The sequence below is a fragment of the Poromitra crassiceps genome, assembly GCF_964638095.1.
Source record: "Poromitra crassiceps genome assembly, chromosome: 2".
NCBI classification, from domain to species: domain Eukaryota; kingdom Metazoa; phylum Chordata; class Actinopteri; order Beryciformes; family Melamphaidae; genus Poromitra; species Poromitra crassiceps.
Genome location: NC_139624.1, coordinates 11,979,843 through 11,998,863, shown reverse-complemented (window position 1 = coordinate 11,998,863; position 19,021 = coordinate 11,979,843). Strand labels below are relative to the sequence as shown.

Here is a 19,021-nt window from a genome sequence, read left to right as displayed (position 1 = left end):
CATTATTAAAATATCATAAAGTAACGCTATTTTCTGATAATTTGCTCAACTATACTTGCTACCTGATGCCTTGCGGCACATTGCTGCCTCTACCGGTCGGAAGTATTACTGTTCTTTTTATCCGATGTTTGTCGTCAATTTTCCTCGAAATGGGGCTATCATTTGGAAAACGGAGCGCGTTAGAGCATGAAAAAGACTTGAAATTGTTTTTTCAGACCATACACTAATTTGGAAAGTGTTTATTTAATACATAGACCGAGAGAGAAGTTGTCTCGTTTCCCATATAGTTGAATGGATGTTCCCGGGAGTGTGCTACACAAACTGCGACCCCCACTGGCCATTTGGAAAGAATGCAATTTCCGCATAGGCGTCAAAAATAGGCAGGCTGAAATGCCCACTGATTGTAACACTCTTTTTTGCATTCTTTTTCCCCTGTAAGCTTGATTTACCCACATTGAAAAGATTTTACTGAGGCATCATTTTGTATCCTTCCTTTAAACATTTTTACTTCACACGTGGAGTCATGAAGAAGTTGCAGTAATGAGGGATATACACGCAAATGCTGCATCAGGTATCAATGGGTTAAAGAGGCACTATACAGTCTGCACTTTGTTGTACATTGTTTCATGTCAATTCTGTGAATAAATACATAATTCCTGCCTTGTGCTTTTTTAGGGGTATTTTTGCCTCTTCATTTACACAGATATTATTATTAATATTAATATTAATATTGGTAATGGTTTTTCCCTTGTGGAGTGTTATTTAGCTACCTTCCTGACAAGGTAGTAGGGATGGGCATTCTGAATAAATTGCCATAATCTCAATTCTGAAAAAGTAATGATCAATTATCGATAATAATAATAATAATATATATTTTTTACAAAATGCTTATGGCAGAAAATACTAAAGACACCAAAAGACGGTGCTGCAGCTCTACACTACCGGATTGGGGATTCAAAAGCAGGGACATAGACGTCTGTTCAGGTGTGTGTTTTTACTGCGGGGGTTAAATCCCTGATCCTGTCTGCCTGGTCTGGGACCTGTTGACCACGCGAGACACCGGCTGAATGTATGCCTATTTAACTTAGGGCCTCATGAAACAAATAACAGTGAGTCACATATGAAGGCGCTGGTGACTATAGTGTCCACTCATAAACGACAAAGTCAAGTTAACTCCAGCGTCCAGCCTGCCGATTCTTGTTTAGGAGGAAGATGAGCTCAGGGCAGGGTGAGAGAGATGCGTTAACCAGGCTTGGATGTACTACGCTGTTCCAAGTGGTGGCTCACTGCCGTTGTGGCCGTTTTGTACTTCTACACGGCATCGCAGTGCCTACAGTGAGCAAAGTCATCTTTTAACTCGAAACGGTCCAAAACAAAACTCAGTTTTGCTCTCTCCCTTTCTGCTTCCACTGGCTGCTGAGTGCTGGATCTCATTCTCCTCGGCAGCGGGTAACTAGTTAACTAACTCGTTTTAGGAGCCAGAAAACCCTCATAGTTTACTAGTTAACTAACTCGTTTTAGGAGCCAGAAAACCCTCATAGTTTACTACCGTAAATTGCGGACTATAAGCCGCGGCTTTTTTCCCGTTTTTTTGCCTTTTTTGCCCCCTGCGGCTTATATAACGGTGCGTCTTATCTATGGATTTTTTCCAAAAAAAAAAAAAAATCTCTCTTTTTTAGCACTCTTTCTAACTATAAATCCACTTCTGTTTTAATTTCCTCTCTTGCCCTCTTTTAACAACATAACATAACATAACATAACACAACACAGGTAAGCAGAAAGAAAAAGACGAAGCAATCACGCCATGAATGAGGAAATGACTCACCTGCTGGAGGCTGGAGATACACCGCTTGGGCTAAACTTTTACTCCGTGAAACACTATCGATTAAGTCCGACATCGCTCAGAGGTTTTGAGCAGCTTGAAAACAAGTTTGAAAACGTGCAGAAGTCCATCCACTCACTCACTAAAGAAAATAATGCAACCGTGAAGAGTTTCACTCGTGTCCAGCCATCTGGCCGAGTTAGAGCCGAAGTCCCGAACACAGTGAGAAAACCTCCCGAAGCTGCTGCTGCAGCTGGGTGCATATTGTCCGGCCAGCCGACCGAGAGGCATGCGAGCCGGGCACTATTAAACAGTTGGGGTGTGTGAGGTGGCTGGCTGTGGAGGTGGCGGTTTCTCCTCCTCCTCCTTTCTCCCGCACACCGGGCGCCTCGGCCACGTCCAGACCCCGGCCTGCCACCGAGGGCCATCTTCATCTGCCTACTCCGCTGGCCCGACCGTCAACTCATCCTCCAGGCTGCGGGGAAGAAGCCCCTCACCGTCCGCGTTGGTGCAACAGAAACGCGCAACATACAACAGCATCATCGAGTCAATGGATATCGCTTTGGCGTACTGTACCCAGCGAGACTCGTCATAACCATTGATGGACAGCGGCGGAACAAGAGCTCAAAGTGAAACTGCCGAATATCCTTTGAGTTGGACTGGTCAATAGTACTGTGAGTAACTAAAATAAAAAAATAAAAAACGGAATTCTCTCTTCTTTAGCACTCTTTCTAACTATAAATCCACTTCTGTTTTAATTTCCTCTCTTGCCCTCTTTTCACCACACCGCGGACACTGTGTGCACTGTAAAAAAAACAAAAAATACCACAATGTGTGATTTTGTCTGGGGATTAGTGACCTGACTTTTGTTTTGTTGAAATGTTAATAAATGGGAGCTTCCCCAAACAGCCATCTATTTCCCGACAATCCCCTCTGTGCACGAAGCCTTACATATGGTAATTAAACATCAAAACACCCGCGGCTTATAGTCCGGTGCGGCTTATAGAAGAAAAAAATAGTCACCTTTGAAGGTGCGGCTTATAGACCGGTGCGTCTTATAGTCCGGAATTTACGGTAGTTAACTAACTCGTTTTAGGAGACAGAAAACCCTCATAGTTTACTAGATAACTAACTCGTTTTAGGAGACAGAAAACCCTCATAGTTTACTAGTTAACTAACTCGTTTTAGGAGACAGAAAACCCTCATAGTTTACTAGTTAACTAACTCGTTTTGGGAGACAGAAAACCCTCATAGTTTACTAGTTAACTAACTCGTTTTAGGAGACAGAAAACCCTCATAGTTTACTAGTTAACTAACTCGTTTTAGGAGACAGAAAACCCTCATAGTTTTCCGTCTCCTAAAACTAGTTAGATTGCACCTTCACCTGGTTGCGACCGCATAGTGAAATCCACTCTTTCAGCACATATATTTGATTAAAAAAATGTTTAAAAAATCTATAAAAATTCCACATCATCGAAGTGATTCCTTAACGATCAATTATCGATTATTGATGCCTATCCCTACAAGGTAGCATGACATGGTTGGTACCAATCGATGCCTTATCTAGCCTTATCTATTCTAGTTTCATATGGTACCAGAAACTTCACTCTGGATTTAAAACTGAGTCAGCTACAGCCTCTGAAATTAGATTTTCAAAATCGTGATTTTCGGGAATATATCGTGATTAAAAAACGTAAACATAAATGTAAAAAAAAAAAAAAAGCAGACCACCAGGCTGAGCCCCGCACAGTTTGGTAATCAATGATATTGCTAGAATTGGTACTACTGGTAGTATTATCAGTATTGGTAGTATTATCAGTAATTGGTAGTATTATCAGTATTGTAGTAACTTTACTCACCGTGCAGAGCTCTGTAGGCTGAACCGAGACAGGAAGAGTTTGACACATCGATGGTGAAGACTGGAGCGTTAAAAACATCAGACAGAACCTGAGAGAGAGAGAGAGACAGAGAGATAGGGGGGAGAGAGAGAGAGGGGAGAGGGAGAGGGGGGGAGGAGGGGAGGGACAGACATTTCATCATAACCGACCAATTAGAGAGACTCCCTCCCTCTCAGCCGCAGCTCTTCCTTGCGGAAAACTAACTGGAGTCTGACGGAAGTCTTAACATGATTAATAATACTTTAATAACACAGATGTACACATTCTGCACACACACGTAGTGTACACACACTGACCTGAAGAATGTCCTTGTTACAAGATGCTCCTCCCGTTGCCAGCACTCTGGTCCCAGGAACTACACACACACACACACACACACACACACACACACACACACACACACACACACACACACACACACACACACACACACACACACACACACAGCAATAGTCTGGCTTGAAAGACTATAGTGTAGAGGTACTGTAAAAGCACTCGCCTACTACCGCGGAGACCCGGGTTCGATTCCCGGCAGCGGTACTTAAGGCTTGGTCAGACAGGTTCCAGACACAATCGGCCGTGTCTGCGGGTGGGAAACCAAGTCAGTGGGGTTAGGGTATGAGTCCTGGTTGCTGCACTATAGCGCCTTCTCTGGTCGGTGGGGCGCCTGTTCGGGGGGATGGGCCCACTTTTGGGTCCCGACCCACCAGTTGAGAAACACAACACCTTATCCTTTAAATGGGTGGTTCTCAACCTGCTTCATATCAAAGACCCTTAAGTTGGTCCACCTAGGCCCCATGGACCCCATCTGATGAGATGTTGTGCTTCAGACCCAAATCTGAAAATGTGTCCGGAATTCCATGACTGACTGTATTGTAGGCAGAGAGATAACGGAGAAACTATGACCAAAACAGCAATTCATTCTATTTGTAACTTCTTGTCAATTAAATCATGCTGAATTTTCCCTTTTCTGGGGACCCCCTGGAACTCCCTCCAGGACCTCTGGTTGTCCCCGGACCCCACGTTGAGAACCACTGATAGAAAAACTTTTTCAATGGATTCTGGTACCATTGGGCATGCTAATAACATACTAAATGCTACAAACATGCTAATAACATACTAAAAATGGTTTTGGTGCCTAACCCCTGGGTTTTAGGGCTCAAGGAATTGAATTAGTGAAATTACATCAGTTAATTATTCACAGGGACAGCGTGTAATGTGATTACTCACTATGGCTATTAAAGTTAATATTAATATGAATATTATTCATATTAATATTATATTATAGCATGCCCAATGGTACCAGAATCCACTGAAATACCTTTTGTATCAATTTGTTCAGGGTTAGGTGTTATTGTGGTGTAAATAATCAAACTGATTGAGCAGCATTGAGATGTTATCCAGGCACAGCTGGTCGTGTCAGGTCTTACTGATCTTGTATCCCAGCCTCTCAGCGTGGAGTCTCCTGGAGAGGACCTGGCCCTCCACCAGGGCCTTGACCTCCGCCTGGGGACTCAGTGAAGACACCTGGAACAGAGACGCATCGAAACATTACAACTAGGTCTGTGCGGGTCGTAGAGATGAAACGCACATGAACATTTCACATCACCATTATAGTGACCAAAATGATCACGGTTATCAGTGTTATCGCGGGATTGTTCAAATGTGCTGATTCTGCTGAATATTAATGCGCGGCAAATATGATGTCATCGCGATGGGCACGTCGGGGGGGGGGGGGGGGGGGGGCGAGACTGCCGCACCCGCTGGCGCGTACCTGAAGATTTTTCTAGCAGCGCGCAGCTCCCCTGGGAGCGCTGCGCTTTGCAGGGAGAGACAGGGAGAGAAATGAAATGAAGAAGTAAGAACATGTTTTGATCACATTTCTTGACCCACGTGCTAAACTTTGATTTCTAACTGTTTTAGATTCAATAAAAACACGTTTGGTGATTCTGTTCATGTGCTGATACGATCATTTGAGAGTGAAACCACAGTACTGAACATAATGGTGTTTCATTGACTTTTCATGGGCCGTTCACTGTCCGATGTAAACGGCGGTGCTCTGAGCATGAAAGCCTCAGTCCCAGCGCACGATCTGTGGAGCATGTCCAAACCTTTATGGCCTATGGAAAGAAGGTAGTGCATTCCTCAGCCGGCTGGTGTGTGTTTTGGGGGTCCTGTATGTCCTCCCTTAGGGCAGGAGAGAGAACAGGCTGTTCGCACTAGGTCCCGCTGCTGAAAGTCCTCGCTGTCAGGTGAAAAGAAGCAGCTGGCGACTGCACATGTATCAGAGTGAAGCATGTGCTAGTCTACAACTGTACCCAGATCGGCAGAGGGGGTGGATCAACGACCGTGAGAGCAGGGGGAATTGGCCAAGTGCAATAGGGGAGAGAATGGGGGGGAAGTCCAGTAAATAAATAAATAAATAAATAAATAAATAAATAAATAAATAAATAAATATAAAATAAAATTATAGCTGCTGCGCAGCAATGGGTCATGGCCGGGCAAGTCTCAAGGCTTTGAGCTATTATGACATCACAATTGCTCGAGTGACATCAGTGATGGCATCACAATTGCTTGACTGACTGATGACATCACAAATACAACCTAATTGCCATAGGTAATTAAGGCAATTAGGCTATACACGGGGCCAGAATTCAACGTTTTGATGCACTGTGTGCTCAATTTTTGACCGATCGAAAATCTGTTTTGATACTTTTGTGTAGGACAGTCTACCGATTGCAGATGCTGAAGTTTGGTGTCGTTTGAAGAAAAAATGTGGGAGGAGTAGGGTTTAATTCGTTTTACAGTTTTTGCTGTTTTGCGGTCTTTAGACTTCATAATTGGCCATAGGTTGCATTGTACAAAAGTTTCTCCTCATTTGGGCGCACATTTCGGTGAAAGTTGCAAAGCCGTAGCACGTATGCCTGATTTTTTATGAATTTTCAAATTTGAAACTTTAGACGGTCGCTGTAGTGCCGCCGTTAGGACTATTGGCGCCAAATTTGCGTCAAAGACGTTTGGCATGGGACTGGACCTTTGTGCACAGTTTGGTTAGTTTTCATGCATGGGAAATCGAACTTCCCGGGAGAAGAAGAATACAGGCAAATACAATAAGTGGCCCTGCCGCTTCGCTGGCCCGGCCACTAATAATAAATCACTAAACATGAAACTCACCCAGCCCAGGACCAGCCGGAACGCAAAAACATCACAGTCCCTAATAAACATTCTCAATTCATCTCTCTCTCTCTCTCTCTCTCTCTCTCTCTCTCTAACCTTGTTGTCGTCTTGGTCGAATCGGTGAACTCCCACTGCAGGCGGTGTGATCTCCATCGTGTCAAAATAAAAGCCTGCAAAACACCAAGCAACCAATCAGAGCTAGGAAGGACGGAAGGAAGGAAGGAAGGAAGGAAGGGAGAAGCCTCACCGATGTTGCCGTGGTTACCGAGGGGTGTGTCCCTCAGGGCGGAGGAAAATACTTCCCATGATCCTCCAGCACACTCGTCCCTGACGCGTTCTCTCGTCAGCGAGCCGTTCTTGAAGCTGTGGATCGCACACACGCACGCACACACACACACACACACACACACACACACACACACACACACACACACACGTACATATTAGGCTGTGAAAAAGAGCACCCCTTTGAAACAGTTTTTTCCCTTGCCTACATAGAGAGCCGCAGGGATGACGTATTTTTGTAGTCAGAACGCGGAAGTCCCGTACTTCCTGGTTCTTCACTGTTTCTGTCTATGGGATTTTTGAATGGGTTTTTGCCGCAATGCTTCAAATACGGTCTCTGGGCAACGCAAGCTTAATCAAACGCGAACCAGAGTTCAGTCGGATAATCTTCACACATGAGGCCCACTTTCATGAGTTTTGTAGCGTAAATGCGAGCCCTAGAAGTAAAACGCTCGAGCTAAGCTAATCCAGAACTACACACTGTCGCATAGGCTTCCACGTCACGTCACCACTCAACCTGGACTGTTGTTGATGTGTGCACTGATTACCCCGGGCTGAACGGGCTGAACCAGGTGAGGGAAAGAGAATTTCCGTGTTCGTCCTTTGAAGTGGTGACGTTATTGACGTATATATCCCCATCGACTCAACAGTGTAGTCTCATTTAGCCGTTTGCTAGCTGCTAGCCGCCCTTTTAACGGCACGTAAAAGCTTCAAAACTCATAAAAGTGGTCCTCGTGTGTGAAGATGATATTACTAAACACTGGTTCGCGTTTGATTAAGCCAGCGTTGCCCAGAGAGATTATTAGAAGCATCGCGCCAAAAAACCATTCAAAACTCCCATAGGCGAAAACAGTGAAGAACCAGGAGTGGTAGCATCGATGATTTCCGGACTCGTTCCTGCGGCTCTCTATTTGGAGCGTTATTTAGCCACCTTTCTGACAAGCTAGCATGACATGATTGATATAGGAAGGCATGATATAGCATGATATTCATCTTATGTTGCCACGCCCACTTTTTCCTCTTCCGTGTTAGACACAATTGTATTTGTTCTTCTGGTTCAGCGTTAGCTGGCCGGTAAACATCGATAAACTGTAAACTATGAATGAAGTTTGTCAACATTCAGCAGCTACACTGCGGCCAACTTCAGTTACATGTTCATAGCGTTACTGCTGCGAGGAGCCGATGGCTGTACCCGGTCGGCATTTAACGTTAGTTACAAAAGCACGTCGACAGTGTTTTCTCCATGCCAGTATAGTAGGGGTTGATACTAGCTAGTCCGACTGGTCACACAGCCAGCGCTCTCAGTACTCGCTGCTCGTTAAATATTTCCAATATTTTGAAGGAAAAAACAGCTAGCTTCCTGTAGTGGTCATTTCTCCACTGACTTCCAAGTAACCGGACATGTTTTTACAGCCAGTGGAGTTGCCCCCTGCAGGCCATTCGAAAGAATGCACAATGCAGGTTTAAGTTACTTCATTTTTCAGACCTTGAATCTAATGTGCGTGTGTGTGTGTGTGTGTGTGTGTGTGTGTGTGTGTGTGTGTGTGTATGTGTGTGTGTGTGTGTGTGTGTGTGTGTGTGTGTGTGTGTGTGCGCGTGCGTGCGTGTGTGTGTTTGTGTGTGTGCGTGTGTGCCCACCACAGGAGGGCCATGTAGGCATGTTGGTCCACTGGGTTACAGAAGATGTGTCCCTCCAGTGCCGGACGAGGCTGCTGCAGCCACACAAACACTGTGTCACTGGTGCCCAGGCTGACCTACACACACACGCGCACACACGCACACGCACACGCACACACACACACACACACACACACACACACGATTATGACTAAAAGAGAGACAGGAGGAAACAGGTCTAGCTACGGAAGCACTCACAACCTCCAATTTAATCTGCCTCCAAGCCGTCACTATATTTTTTAATGTGCTAATGGGGATCAGCTCAGCTAGCAGCAAGTCTGTCTGCATGTGGTTCCAGGCTGCAAGTCTGTCTGCAAGTGGTTCCAGGCTGCAAGTCTGTCTGCAAGTGGTTCCAGGCTGCAAGTCTGTCTGCATGTGGTTCCAGGCTGCAAGTCTGTCTGCATGTGTTTCCAGGCTGCAAGTCTGTCTGCAAGTGGTTCCAGGCTGCAAGTCTGTCTGCAAGTGGTTCCAGGCTGCAAGTCTGTCTGCATGTGGTTCCAGGCTGCAAGTCTGTCTGCATGTGGTTCCAGGCTGCAAGTCTGTCTGCATGTGTTTCCAGGCTGCAAGTCTGTCTGCAAGTGGTTCCAGGCTGCAAGTGTGTCTGCATGTGGTTCCAGGCTGCAAGTCTGTCTGCATGTGGTTCCAGGCTGCAAGTCTGTCTGCATGTGGTTCCAGGCTGCAAGTGTGTCTGCAAGTGGTTCCAGGCTGCAAGTCTGTCTGCATGTGGTTCCAGGCTGCAAATCTGTCTGCAAGTGGTTCCAGGCTGCAAGTCTGTCTGCAAGTGGTTCCAGGCTTCAAGTCTGTCTGCATGTGGTTCCAGGCTGCAAGTCTGTCTGCATGTGGTTCCAGGCTGCAAGTCTGTCTGCAAGTGGTTCCAGGCTGCAAGTCTGTCTGCAAGTGGTTCCAGGCTGCAAGTCTGTCTGCATGTGGTTCCAGGCTGCAGGGGCAGAGAACACAAAGACCTGTTTGCCAAGTTCAGTGTGAACCTTGGGGACGGACAGTAAGAGGGTGTCATCTGAGCACAGACAATCATTTCTACTTTTGATGGAGATATACCCACAAAGGTAAGAGAGAAGCAGACCAAGGATGGACTTGTAAATAAAAAGTCTGCGCAGGGCCAATGAGGGCCACTGTAACTCTGGTGTATAGGGTGCAATGATGTGTGAGAGCTTTGCAGCCTGTAACAATTATATCACCAATGTGATAGAACTGTTAACCAGTTGGAGTTACGCTCTTTCCCCAAAGCCCACCAGCTTTGATATCTGTTGGCCGGTTTGTTGATATTATAACAAGATTGTGGCTTCTAATCTTCTAACGTTTGTTACGGAGATGCAGGGAGACAGTAGTCGGGTTTCCATCCACCTGTTTTTATGCGAAATTTCAATTTGCGCATAAAAAAACTGAGTGGAAACTGTGTGCAAAATGTGTGGGGGGGCAAAACTCCAAATATCGCAAAACAGTTTTCACGGTTGGGGCAGGTGGAAAGGTTGTCTGTATGGATAAATGGTAATGTGATAAATGCAGTGGAAACAGATGAAGCGAATCTTCCGTTGTTTCTCCATTGAAAAACCCACAGTTTCATGTTGACATGTCAGCGTAGCTACACTAAGCAGGGCTACACCTTGTAAGCTAAATAATGGTAAATACGTGGTGTGTTTAAACAGAAGACTGGGATTAGTGCGACTCACTTCTGGAATTACTTATAACCAGTGTTGGGGGTATCTCATTATAAAAGTAACATATTACATGTAATATATTACTTTTAGCAGTAACTCAGTAATATAACTTATTACTTATAGGATTTCAGTAATATTATACCAGTTACTTTGTCAAGTAACTCAAGTTACAAATTGAGTAACTTTTTTTTTTTTATCAAAGCACATATTTAAATCATTTCCTAACCAAACTGTGTGTTTTTATGCAAATAACCACTATAGATGACAATAACAAAGGAAAAGGATAACATTTAGAATTTTGGATGGTTTACACTGACTTCAAGACGGTTTAAATTCTTTTTCGGGATGGTTCCAGGGCAGTGATGTCATTCTGCTACTGCAGTTATTTTGGTGAAAGTAATGCAAAAGTAGTGTAATAAGTAATGAGTTACAGACAGTAATATTGTAAAGTAACTTATTACTTTCAAATGAAAATAACTAGTGATATGTAGTATATTACATTTTGAAAGTAACTTGCCCAACACTGATTATAACGTTATGCTTGCAGTTGAAGAGTGGCACCTGGTAATCCAGAAATTGCATCTTATGGTCTATGTACCTTTGTAGAGAATCCAGAACCTTTAAATGAATCACGTAGATGTGTTTAATAGAGCGTGGTCACTACCTGCCTGCATGTATCAGATCTACTGTAGCAGCTGATCAGCAGAGGCAGACAGCCTCAAACACCAGGTGATTGACAGCTCTATAATACACATAATAGCAGCGAATGGAAACGCACATTATTTCGCTTTTTCTTTTGCCGGCAAAATTCGATAAAAATTTGCGATACCTTTGGATGGAAACCCAACTACAAATGGCGGCATACTGTTTCTGGCATTTCCGCTGTGGGCGCAGACAAAGAGTTTAATGAAGACAAGACGCAAAGCTGTTTTTTTACAACAGCGCTGCAGTCAATGCTGCAATGGGAACAAATCAATAACACATCTTATCAATGTAAGTTCTTTGGCACAAATGATGACGTGTGACAGCGTGTGCTCATGTGTGTTTGGCATGGAACACCAACGTTACACAGGTAGAGAAACTGACTGCAGGGGGCGCTCATGTGTGTTTGACATGGAACACCAATGATACACATTACACAGGTAGACAAACTGACTGCAGGGGGCGCTCATGTCTGTTTGACGCGTGATTTCTATTCGCACATAGGTTACGCAATAACCACGCCCTGTGCCGGCCTACGCAGCAGTCAAGCGCCGGGATTGGCCAGAACAGCTGACTGGACTTGGGAAAAATGTAGAAAAAACTGTGGACTGGATTTTTTTTATTGTATTTGATTTTTGAGATAAAATGTCTGCTTGTTGAAGCTTGGGACTAAAGCACCTGGGTTTTTTCATCTTTTAAAATAAAGATGTTTAAAAAACTATTGCTTGTTACATTTTCAGTGCTGTACCTTTTCTCTGGGTAAGAATTGAGCTTGAAATTAACGATATGATACATTATATTATATGAGCTATGAACGTGAACACAACACCGTTTATATTATTGCATGTTTTTGTAGATTGTGTACATTGTGTAGATTACAATTATTATGCTTATTATTATTACTATGCTAAGGAAGGTAGGTGACCATAATTCATTTCAATGTCCGCTCTCAATGTCCACTCTCGAAATCGCTGTCCGTCCTCAAGAGCTATTCAGTTGGTTCATGAAATCGCTGGGCTGCGTGCCCTCCAGTGTTTGTGGTGTGGGAGATTCCAGCTGTCAAAAGAAGAAGACAAAAGACTTGCTCCTGGCCAATCCCGGCGCTTGACTGCTGCGTAGGCGGGCACAGGGCGTGGTTATTGCGTAACCTATGTGCGAATAGAAATCACGCGTGTTTGACATGGAACACCAATGATACACAGGTAGAGAAACTGACTGCAGGGGACGCTCATGTGTGTTTGACATGGAACACCAACTGACTGGAGGGGGCCTTTACCCTCAAACACTGAATGAACCCTGGTTGGAGCTCGGTCTGAAAGGAGGATCTGTTAGCTGAGTGATAGTTTGGTTCTATAGAAACTTACAGCGACGTCTCCCTCCTGTAGCCTCATCCCTGCAAGAGAGGCTGAGAGAGAGAAGGGGGGAGAGAGAGAATACGTTCAAGTCAAAATCTACAACATTTTCATGAATAAAACATGTCGATAGTCTCTCTCCTCTCTTACTCACACACACACACGCGCACGCACGCACACACACACACACACACACACACACACAGCATAGGTAGCCTTCAGTCAACAGCAAGTCGTGTCCCTACAGACAGAACAGTGAACACACAGCACCATCTAGTGAACAGACAGCAGAACTGCAGCCTGAAGGCAAGGGTTCTCGATTAGATGGATAGATGGATAGATGGATACCTGGGTTGTCTCCAGTGAAAGACACCACTCTGCAGCCCGGGCTGAAACCAAACCGAGACACAAAGTAAGACGAGACGGGACCCTGCACAGAGAGAAAGGGGGGGAGGGAGGGAGAGAGGAGAGAGAGGAGGGAGGGAGAGAGAGAGGAGGGAGGGAGAGAGGAGGGAGAGAGAGGAGGGAGGGAGAGGAGAGAGAAGAGGGAGGGAGAGAGAGGAGGGAGAGAGAGAGGAGGGAGGGAGGGAGAGGAGAGAGAGAGGAGAGAGAGGAAGGAGGGAGAGGAGAGAGAGAGGAGGGAGGGAGGTAGAGAGGTTGGACAGGTGAGGTTGAGGCAGAGATGCACTTCCTCCTACAATGTAAAACATTCTAGGAAATAAAGAACATTTACTTTAACAGGTTCAACTCATGTCAGAATGTGAGAGGGAGGCAGAGAGAGATCAGGTTTCACATGTATGGAGGGGAATGTGTATAGGGAGGCAGTGACATTCAGTAACTAAACTGTACCAGCACAGAGGAGGAGGGCTGCGGCTCTCCCAGCAGGGGGGCCAGGTGTGGAGCGCTGGCTTCCAGACAGACCTCAGACCAGCTCCTAGTCCTAATGTCCAGCAGGTTCATCCCAGAGCCTAACAACACACCAACCCACCAGTTACACCTGTATCTGGATCACTTATCCGGTCACCTTTATAAACTGGAAACGACCGCACCGCGGATATACTGTACGCCTCCGCCAACAAGTGAGCAGTCGACATCCATGTCTGTCCAGACTTTGATGTTTGGTTACTGAGCTATTGAGTTAAAGGAGAATTTCGTTTTTTTTTAACCTGGAGCCATTTCCTGGCATTAATTATGATTTGGCCACTCACCTAGCGATGTCTGCAGCGTTTCTGGGCGTCCTAGCGTTGTTTTGAGATCAATATCGTCCAAGTCAGTCGTAAAATGGAGTTGATTTGGGGCCAAGTGGTAGCCTGTATTTCCTGCATCTAAATAGCTATTTTTCTTCCCGTTTTCGCCACATATCGCCGTAATCTGATCCGTCAACATCCAGCCGAGTGTTATTTCACCCCAGGCTGTTTCCTGGAGTGCACAGGGATCAAATTACCTCAAACGTGATCTAGGTCACCAAGTCTCGTGAAGTCCCGCGATACTTTCCTGTCGACTGGCCAAATACAGGCAGGACGCTTTGCGGTCGTGGTTTTAGCGTAACCTATGTGGGGTTTGGCGTAACCTATGTGGGATTCGAAATAACGAAGGTTATGCCAAACCCCACATAGGTTACGCCAAACCCCACATAGGTTACGCTAAAACCACGACCGCAAAGCGTCCTGCCTGTATTTGGCCAGTCGACAGGAAAGTATCGCGGGACTTCACGAGACTTGGTGACCTAGATCACGTTTGAGGTAATTTGATCCCTGTCCACTCCAGGAAACAGCCTGGGGTGAAATAACACTCGGCTGGATGTTGACGGATCAGATTACGGCGATATTTGGCGAAAAAGGGAAGAAAAATAGCTATTTAGATGCAGGAAATACAGGCTCACACTTGGCCCCAAATCAACTCCACTTTACGACTGACTTGGACGCTATTGATATCAAAACAACGCTAGGATGCCCAGATACGCCGCGGGGATCGCCTGGTGAGTGGACAAATCATAATTAATGGCAGGAGATGGCTCCAGGTTCGAAAAAACCGAAATTCTCCTTTAACGAGGTTGAAAATGGCGTTCGTGAGGTCACAGTGATCTTGAACTTTGACCTTCCTTTGACCACCAAAATGTAATCAGTTCATCCTTGAGTCCAAGTGGATGTTTGAGCCAAGTGTGACAAAATTCAGTCAAGGCGTTCCTGAGATATCGCGTTAACGAGCTAGAAGATGAGGTCACAGTGACCTTGAATTTTGACCTTTGACCACCAAAATCTAATCAGTTCATCCTTGAGTCCAAGTGGACGTTCTGCACAGTGAAGCACTGAAGCTCAAACATCTAACTGTAGGAACAAGAAGAAAAACAGAGTTTTGCCTTTAGGTTTAGGCATTAAGGTTTGGTCCAAGTGAAATGTTATATGGTCTCTCCTTATTCTAAATAGAGCTGAATCGCTTGGTTTGACCAAGTAAAACTGTTTTTTCTAAGCATTTTACAAAATCTCTATGGAAAAATAAATGGCGGATGAAATCTCTTGGTCTGTATGCTTAACCAGGAAGTGGGCGTGACTTTGACTCTCTTTTTGCTTTACAAGTTCAACCAATCACGCTCACGGTCTACTGTAAGTGACAGTGAGATCAGTTATATTCAGAAATAATATGAAGTGCTTATTGTTTTTAATTACCGTAGACCGGATTTGTTAACTGGGAATGCTTTATGACAGATTTTGTTATTTGTTTTGTTATTCAATTAAATCAATCAATTAACGATAGCAGTTTCCTACACAGCTTGTAATGGTACCATACCATCACTGTAGTCCGTTCAACGACGTTTAAATGATGAGAGGATGAATGAATGAATGAATGAATGAATGCTAATTGTGTACCGTCACTGTAGTCAATAGCAGCGTAATCTCCAAGGAAGAGTGATGCGGCAAAGCTGCTGACCAATGAGATTCTCTGGAACCACACACACACACACACACACACACACACACACACACACACACACACACACACACACACACACACACACACAGACACACAGACACACACATACTCCATATATCAATTGAACACTTTGTAGTTGTTTGCAGTACAGAAACGAAGGCATCCTCACTTTGTGAACTGTGCGTCTGCTACTGTAATAGCTGTGTGACTGTAATAACGTGTTTATTCTGCCATAGTATGTTTGCACACACAAGGACATTGTCTTAGTGTAGAAGGTGCACACGTTACATATAGACAACACACAATAACACAATAAATACACCTACATTTTGAATATATACAAGATATGGACTGAGTATTTACAGCCAGGTGTGGCAGAGTACAAAGTTAGCAAAGTTTGAAGAAATTCCCTCAAGGCGTTCCTGACATATATCGCATTCAGGAGAATGTGACAGACGGATAAACGGACAACCTAAAAACCTAATGCCTCCGGATGTGGAACAGGATGGTAGGACAGCTACCCTGCAGGGTCAAAAGTCATGGCTCACCTCAGTGTCCTGGTACTCCTGCGGCCGGCTCTGCTGCAGCTTGGCTATCTGGTTCCCTGTGAACCGCTGCACGCACGCACGCGCACGCACACACACACACGCACGCACGCACGCACACGCACGCACACACACACACACACACACACACACACACACACACACACACACACACACACACACACACACACACACACACACACACACACACAAACGTTACATTTCCTCAGTTGATGCTAAGCTGCTTGGCAATTAACGTTTTTCAATATTTTATTTTTCTGTTTTTTTAGAACAAAAAAGAAACTTCCAGCCAGACAGGACCTGTCTCACCTCATAAGCCTTGGAGCCGGTGATGGTAGCGAGGCTCAGAGCGCCCCCTGCTGCCTGCTGCAGCTGCTCACACTGCAGACCGCTGCTGCTGTCCATCCACACCGGAGAGGAAGACGAGGAGAAACACAGCTACACACACACACACACACACACACACGGCGTTGCATTCTTAGACATTGCCGTTTGCTTTTATTTGGTATGTTACATACAATTAGCTAAATTATTAGTTAATTCAGAGTTAGATGATATTGGAGCAGCCGGCCTTTTTCTAATATTCTATTAAAATAAAAAATACCTTTTTCGAGATCTACTGTATGCCTACACAATCATGTTTTTACTTGATTTAAGGGGATTATTTTTGATCAGAGACACAAGTTTCTGATTTATTTTATAGCACTCACATTTGTGTCACAAAATATACCCCCCACGCGCGCGCACACACACACACACACACACACACACACACACACACACACACACACACACACACACACACACACACACACACACACACACACACACACACACACACACACACACACACACACACACACACACACACACACACACACACACACACACACCTGCAGTAGCTCGTGCAGGCTCTTGTCTGGGTCGAGTTGTCTGAGGGTCTGAACAGCTCCTCTCCTCCAATACACACTACCATGTTGCTGAGAGAGAGACAGAGAGAGAGAGAGAGAGGGGGAGAGACAGAGAGAGAGAGAGAGAGAGAAAGACACAGAGAGAGGGAGAGAGAGAGAGAGACACAGAGAGAGGGAGAGAGAGACAGAGAGAGACAGAGAGAAAGAGACCGAGAGAGAGACAGAGAGAGGGAGAGAGAGAGACAGAGAGAGTGAAACTATGATCAAAGCAGTCATTATCTATCTATCTATCTATACATACAGTCAATTATCTATATATATATCTATATATAAATTTGGCAATGTGGACTCTGTTTCTCTGTCAAGAATTTTGGCCACAGCTATGCCGTTTTACATGCGATCAGGCTGAAACTTTCAGAGAGTGTAAAGAGCACCCGTGTGGGTGACCTGACGGAGCTGGATTTTTTAAATTAGGGCAGATTAATCGCCCTAATTGCCCTAAGGCTGATTGCCCTAAGGCTGATTGCCCTAAGGCCGAGGCTATAGTTCAGTGATGATGTCATCAGTGATGTTATCAGTGATGATGGAACCCCTTCAAGGACCCCACGTTCAGAACCACTCGTCTGGAGGACAGTGATGACCTCACCTGTCCGCTGCCTGACAGCGCTGTGACACGGGAGAAGTCAAACCCCGCCCTCTTCATCTTATCCAATAGCAGATCCAGAGCCTGGGGGACACAAGAAGCACACACTGACCAATCGGATTACAGCCTGGACACACGCACGCACGCACACACCTGTACTACAAAGTACTACAAAGTGGGACTGGGGTTGGCAGGGTAGTCTGGTGATAGCAGATCATTGGAGATGGCCCCGCCTACCAATCGGCTGGGGATTTCTAAATGCAAGATGTTAGCCGCTAACAAAGCTACAGCCCTTACATGAAGCACATGCGTTGGCTGCGTTTCCCAAATAAGAACCTTCTTAACTCCTTAGGAAGGCTCAGGTAGGACGGAGCCTTAAGAAAAGAGTGTTTCCCAAACGCGTTCTTAATGGCCTTCTTAAGACAGCCCGAAAGAAGGCTCTTAAGAAGCATCTTAACTGGAGCTGTCCACCATCTCGGTGCTGAAAAAACAAATCAATCGATGCCAGAGTAATGGATTGTTCCACATAATGACATGCTCCCAAATGAAGTTTTGATGTAACAAGTGGCGTCCTCCTCACCCCCGTCAATAAATAACGCTAAAAATGAACAAGCGGGGAAACGAGGCGCCCGAACTGCGGGCTGAATCCCATTCCCCTGCTGTTCTGCCTACCTATTCCATGTAGGATAACGTTATGTACCATTCATTTGCAATGTGTATGTAATGTGCTAAACAAATTAAATAGCCTTGCTCGCATTGCCCATTACATATATGAAAGACCAGGTTCCCCCACAAAAGTAGCACACGCAGAAGAATATCTGAAAACGTCAAATGACGCAAATAATGACCAATGACCTGGATAAAATCAGACTAATAAGACAATGAAAACATAAAATGAAATCATATAGAGGCAAAGTGACCGCCTACTTGCTGCTTCAGCACTGTACCAGAGATTTTCATACGCCTTTTATTTTCCCATAGATATTTCATAAAATGCTTGTAAAAATAGTTTTACTTGTTCAAACCAAACGGTTCAGCTATATTTAGAAACAGGAGAGACCAAATAACATTTCACTCTGACCAAAACGTAAACAGATTTAAAAGAGAATATTTTTTAGATGTAGCCTAGTTTTTTTAAGTTTTGGTCGAGTGAAATGTTCTATGGTCTCTCCCGATTCTAAATATAGCTGAACCGTTTGGTTTGACAAAGTAAAACTATTTTTATAAGCATTTTACAAATTGTCTATGGGAAAATAAATTGCGGATGAAAATCTCTGGTACAGTGCTGAAGCAGGAAGTAGGCAGTCACTTTGCCTCTCTATAACATACTGTAACTTGGTGCCGTGAATGGGGAAAATAGATATGCAAGGATAGAAGTAGG

The 19,021-nt window shown here is 44.8% G+C and overlaps 1 protein-coding gene across 3 annotated transcripts in view; it reads right to left on the bottom strand.

Moving 5' to 3' along the window:
* xylb (xylulokinase homolog (H. influenzae)) overlaps window positions 1–19,021 on the bottom strand; it is a 128,161-nt gene that overhangs the window by 102,410 nt on the left and 6,730 nt on the right. For all 3 annotated transcript variants that reach the window (XR_014553544.1, XM_083655813.1, XM_083655814.1), the window contains exons 4-17: window positions 17,644–17,724; window positions 16,980–17,066; window positions 16,396–16,524; window positions 16,069–16,134; window positions 15,457–15,529; window positions 13,439–13,557; window positions 12,938–13,019; window positions 12,602–12,642; window positions 8,821–8,936; window positions 7,145–7,260; window positions 6,994–7,067; window positions 5,151–5,247; window positions 4,017–4,075; window positions 3,682–3,769 (exon numbers count right to left, since the gene is read on the bottom strand). Coding sequence is in view for 2 of the 3 variants with exons in the window: in XM_083655813.1 (XP_083511939.1) it covers window positions 3,682–3,769; window positions 4,017–4,075; window positions 5,151–5,247; window positions 6,994–7,067; window positions 7,145–7,260; window positions 8,821–8,936; window positions 12,602–12,642; window positions 12,938–13,019; window positions 13,439–13,557; window positions 15,457–15,529; window positions 16,069–16,134; window positions 16,396–16,524; window positions 16,980–17,066; window positions 17,644–17,724 (1,228 nt within the window). In the remaining variant the exon portion in view is untranslated. The remainder of the gene's footprint in view (window positions 1–3,681; window positions 3,770–4,016; window positions 4,076–5,150; window positions 5,248–6,993; window positions 7,068–7,144; window positions 7,261–8,820; window positions 8,937–12,601; window positions 12,643–12,937; window positions 13,020–13,438; window positions 13,558–15,456; window positions 15,530–16,068; window positions 16,135–16,395; window positions 16,525–16,979; window positions 17,067–17,643; window positions 17,725–19,021) is intronic.